Source organism: Pterocles gutturalis, unplaced genomic scaffold, assembly GCF_000699245.1.
Source record: "Pterocles gutturalis isolate BGI_N339 unplaced genomic scaffold, ASM69924v1 scaffold29489, whole genome shotgun sequence".
NCBI classification, from domain to species: Eukaryota; Metazoa; Chordata; class Aves; order Pterocliformes; family Pteroclidae; genus Pterocles; species Pterocles gutturalis.
The window spans coordinates 204-5,814 of NW_010129067.1; the positions used below are offsets into that span (position 1 = coordinate 204).

A 5,611-nucleotide genomic window follows, 5' to 3' on the forward strand; every position below is an offset into this window, starting at 1 on the left:
AGATCATTATTTGTTATTAATTGAGTAACAGCTCCTACAGCACCAGCTCAGCGTGTGTACCAGCCCTGCGCTAAACTCTGCGCTGTTCTGGCAACTTTTGCTTGCACCACATTGCACAGTGACAAAATAAAGCCTGTGTGCAAAGCCTTCACAACCCCTGTGCTGCAGGAACACCCGCTATTACGACAATTTCCATCCATTCAGTACATACTGTTCAGCCCTTTTTAGAGAAGCTCCACATCAACGCAGGAAATGTTCTTCCACTGAAACGGTAGAAGTCAGAGGTTCAGCTCAGAACGGTGGCTTCTTGGTTAAACTCGCATAAGAACAAAAACTCCTCTGCTTAGAGCTGTCTCTACCAGGATATAAATAAAAGTTTGTTAGTGGATTTCTATTAGATTATGATTTTCTACAGCTCATTTCTTCCAGACCTCTTCAAACAACCAGCTTCCATTATATTTTATGCAAGTACATAGCACAAAGGAATCTGTGATCGCACTGTGGTTGGTCGTCATTAGAACATGCCCATCACATTCAAGGCTTCATGATTCCACATATACGAGGATCACATTGGTTATCAAAATTATTTTTTATGAGTAATTAAGCCAGGGAAGCGGCAGGGCCTGGGAGCCATGCGTAGCCTGGCTGCATGCACATGGACACAGCTCCCGCTATTCGCATCCTGTGAGCTGCTCTAACAGCCCAAATCCTCTCACCATCAAGGTCTGCACCTCCTCCTTGGCTGACATGCCTCCTCTCAGCCGCGTGATCTGTCAGCTTCACGCACTAATCCCTGGCTGCCGCGTGGCCTGGCCTGACACCCCGTGCAGGTCCTCTCAGCTGCCCCATACCAACTCCGTTCAGCCTCCCACCAACTCTGACTCTGCCCAACATCATCACCCATAACGGCAGCAGTGATGCAGGAACACCCGCCAAGCCCAGCTTTACATCGAAAAACCTCTTTGCTCCAAGTTTAGCTGTTTGGCTCGTGGTCTGCCACATCCCAGCAGAACACTGCAGAGGACATCCCAGCTTCCCACGGCTGAGCAGGGAGGTCAGTCCTTTGCTGCCAAACAGGGTCCACTGATACCCAGATCACTTACAGAGAAAAGGGATTAGAGGAGAAATTATCTTAAAACAATTTATTCAACAATACATGAAAAATCCTCTTAGGTTCCATTTAAAAGAAAGGCTGGGGGAGATTGCTGCTTTCATCCCGCAGCCGTCACTTCACCCCCTCAAGCTTGACAGTCCAGCCGGACTGCGGAGGCAGAGGAGACAGAAGCATGTCGGGCAAAGTTACAAGCAGTCCTTTTCCTGGGGACTCCTGCCACTTCAGAGTCCCCGCGAAACCCAACATGGACACCTGCAGAGGAGGGCAGGGGAACACTCCGCTCAGCTGTAGCTCACGCGGGTCCTTCCCATTTGAACACCCCGATACACTCGAAACACATCTGCAGTCCCTGTACAGCATTTCCCACACACCCAAAGCAGTCCTGCACGTTTCTGCCCATCACTCACAGTGCACAAGTGTAACACACCGGATATTCTGGGGCCAAACATTTGACTGTAGTGTTGTTTTTTTTTTCTGAGAGGGTTTTACCTCTGTTTGTTGAGAGCAAAGGGCACTCCGGCATTTGCGTCACTTACAATTGCATTTACCTGATCTGAATTTGGGAGGCAATACCAGTGTTCCCTTCCATGTGTGAGGCTCGTTATTTACTTCACCTCCCTGTGTCAATAGGAACAAAAGTATCTGGGGGAGAAGTGACTCTGCCTGTTCTATGGCAGTCTGCGAGCCTGTCCTGGCAAGTCCTCTCCACTGTTCTGTGCTAACAGTGAGCTAAAGCCTGGAGAATAACCTGGGATGCTGCAAGGATCTGGAGGGAGGCCAGAGCACCCCAGAACGAGAAGTATGGGATGTAAACTTCCACACTATCCCCAGTTTCCAAACAAAGTCAGGAACTTCCCAGCCCCCATGTGCCCAAGAGGGGCTCTCAGAGTGTGTCATCTTTTTTTTATTTCAAGTTCCTTACTTGTGTGGCTGGGGACGGAATGGGCGAGGACAGCTCCAAAATGTTGTCCTGAGGCCAGATGAGGAAGATGGCATAGACAGCCGGTCCCTTAGAGGTGTACCTGAGAGAGCAAGAGTCCAGCAAGGTGAAGAGCCCCATAAGAGAGAGAAACCAGACACAAGCTTGACCTTTCCAGACAGCACGAGAACACCGGTTGGCCTACCGTCCCCGCACAGGGGTCACCTACTTCCCCTAGTTCCAAACTCTGACAGTTTGGACCCACCATTTAGCCAGTCAGCACTGGCTGATGAAACCCAAACAAAGTCCGTGCGTGCTTCCTGAAAGCAAATGTCACTTGCTGATCTGTCCTTGGCTCAGCTTGTGGCCAACGGAGCAGATACGCTGCCTTGTCCTGATTGTAGCTCCGCATTTATAGACTGAAGGCACTTGGGGAATAAACCAACTCCGTTCTGTAGCATTTCTGGCTCTTGACTCACTCTGCCCTTCTCAGGCAGTACAAATCTAACAGTCGCGTAACAGTGATTAGTACCATTATAGAACAGCTTAAAAGCAAATATCGCTACATTTACAGACTGGGTGTGTTTAGATTAACTTCATTTGTTCAGTTCTAACTAGCCAGGACCACGACTTACACAGTCCTGACAGCAGCAGCATGGAAATCTTTTTAAAGGAAGAATTTATTTTTTCCAAATCAAGCAAGATGGATGAAGTCTTGCTTTTTATTGTCTTCTTTCAAGCAAGATACTCCTTAGCTAACACCCTGGGGCAGTAACTGAGCACTTCAACTGCAGGATTTTACCTAAACACCATCTGCACCTGATGGCAACACTTCAGTGTACCGAATTTAAGAACGAATAAGAAAGAAATGTCAGCTCATGGTATCAAGCAACAGATTCCTTACCAGACCGTGTCTGTGCTGTTCTCCATCTGTACTCTCCACGGCTTTGACTCATAAATTGCCTCCCCATTAGTGTCCAGCCACCTCCCAAGGGCCAGAAGTCTTTCTTGGAAGACGGGAATGATCACGCCTTCTTTTGTAGGTCCAACATTGAGTAGGTAGTTGCCTCCAAAACTCACAGTCTGCACCAGCTCCTGTGACAGATAAACCAAGGCAACAAATTGCTTTATTTTCTCTTTTGACAACAAGGAAACCTGAGGAGGGCTTTGTCCTCATCAACTGCTCCTTTAACTCCAGCCTGATTGTATGAAATAAAAAACAACTCTTTCCACGAGCTGGGGGATGAAGGAAACACTATTTCACAGTAACTCCCCCACACCTGTTGTTTCGATTTCAGATTTCTTACCTCAATGATACTTGCTTCATCCATCAGCTCAGCAATGTTCATGTTGCTTCGGTAGCCCCAGGAGAGCCTGTCGATGGAGGAGCACATCTCCCACTTGTGCGCTGGCAGGGTCCCTGGCTTGTATTTGTCAGCACAATTGTAGTAGCCTCCATGATGGCAAGAGCAGTTACTACACCAACGATCGTTAACAACAACAGTGTCCTGAAAGATGAAACTCGGCTCAGTAGGGAGAATGTTTTGTCTTGGACTTTTCAGCTTGCATTCATCCCTCCCAAGTTAGCAAAAGCATCTAAGCTGGGAGGTAAGCACCTAAACCCCCTGTGTAATCAAAGGAAAGGGAGAGAGGATCCTCCAGAGGAGGCTGCATCCCTCTCTGGGAGAACCTCTCTCTATTTGCTCAGGTAGAAGTTGAGGCAGTGAGAACAACACCATGAGCTTCTTATTTTTTGTGAAAGAATAAAGCACATCTGTCAAGCGGGTTTCTGACTTGATCACATTCCTATCTCACTGCTGCCAGACCCTCCACACCCACGAAATGCCAGCGGCCATGAGGGACAGCTGAAAGCGATACCTTGACGGGGCTATCGTTGTAAAGCCAGGCAAGGAAAGAGGTAGAATTCCAGTACGACTCCGGAGCTTCCCAGTCTCCATCCGACCAAATCAAATCTGGTTTATATCTAACAGAGAGATTAGTGTTATTTCAAAAGGGCTTATCTTCTCCTACCACAAAGGAAGCACTGTGTTTCTTGCATCTGGAGTCTAGCTTCACTTCCTCTTCCTATTGCCTGACATTCCCAGGAGGTTTATGCTATCACTTTCTGCTTCAGACAAAGCTTTAAGCGAGGTTCTTGCAGCAGCAAAGCATGGTGTGTTGGTCACGGCTCAAGAGAGGATGCAATTCTTCCAAAAACCAGAAGTTTGCATCTCAAAGGTAATTATGAAGCACATTCTTGACCTGGGACAACGGCCATTCTGAGCAACACGTGTCCAAGCCTCGTATTTTTGTCAACAAGGGGAAGCAAGGCAAGGATGTCAATTCACAGTGAAATCGCTCGTCTGCTCTGATACATCCTAAGCAGCTTGCTCCACTTTCAAAGCCACTCTGCACAAAGGCAGCATTGAAGGGAATTGTTCTTGCATGACAAATTTGTCTCTTCTGTATTCTACAAGTTAGACTGTCCACAGGGCAAATATGAACTCCTTTTCTAATCACCGCAAATCTATACCCATCAATAAACAGATCTGCCTTGGCAAAAATTAACATTTGTCACCTCTCTTCTCTGCATCCACTTTGCATCTTTCTCTATTGAAACCAGGAAATGTTCTTGATTCCTAACTGGCTGCAGCTCTTACTTTAAGACAAGATCATAAAGTTCTGGCATGGTCTTCTTTAAAACGAAGTTCTGGGTCTTGAAGCCACTTTCTTTGTCGGCTAGATAGAGAGGATGAAACCACTCTAACAGAGAGTGATACAGTCCATAGCGTATGTTGCTGAAGGAGAGAAAACACAGAGGAAAGAGTTAGGCTGGCAGTGGGGATTAAGAACTAGTGTCAGATTAGATTACTGGCATTACTATTTCATAGAAAATGTCATGACTTTGCAAGCACTACTTTTTTTTCATATTAAACTCCTCGTTTTCCACTGTCTGTCGAGAACAGGAGGAGAATTCAGTGCCACAGATGAGCGGAACAGCAGTCTGGCAGTGCCGTACCTCTCCTTGAGGGCTTCTCCCAGCTCTCCTACAAGATCTCGGTGGGGCCCCGTATCCAGAGAATTCCAGTTCCAGGACACGGATGACCCCCAGTTGGTGAAGCCTTCATGATGCTTCGTGGTCAGTACCACGTACCTGAGGGGAAAAAAAGTGCTCAATGAGGATGACAAAGGAACCACACAAGATATCCCCCAGCCTCACTGGCAACCCAGTCACTAGGACAGCACAGGGCTGTGAGGAGCCCTCTTTCATTACCCTTTAAATTTAGAAGCAACTACAAGAATAACAGCGCTTTGTAATGGGCTTTAATGCTGGAAAGGAACGAGCAATCGCGACTTAGGAAGCAGAAAGACCTGACGTCTCCTCAGCACGCTGGAAATGACCCCTCCAGCACTGCTCAGGGACCCTCAGCTCCTCAGGGATCCCCAAACTCGGCCCTTCCACCCCCTCAGGGACCCCCGCATCCTCTTAGGGACCCCAGGCACAGCCCCCCCATCCTCCCCAGGCCTTTCCATCCCCTCAGGGACCCTCAGAAATGGCTCCCCCATCCCCCCAGGGA

General features: G+C 47.9%; 1 protein-coding gene across 1 annotated transcript; it reads right to left on the reverse strand.

Moving 5' to 3' along the window:
• Positions 1-1,215: 1,215 nt before the first annotated feature.
• Positions 1,216-5,187, reverse strand: FUCA1 (fucosidase, alpha-L- 1, tissue; the record flags this gene model as incomplete). Its single annotated transcript, XM_010079840.1, has 7 exons — positions 1,216-1,366; positions 2,037-2,136; positions 2,938-3,128; positions 3,341-3,541; positions 3,912-4,017; positions 4,694-4,831; positions 5,053-5,187. Coding segments are annotated over 7 exons (1,012 nt in total), but the record flags the coding sequence as incomplete, so codon positions are not given.
• Between the last annotated feature and the right edge of the window lie 424 nt (positions 5,188-5,611).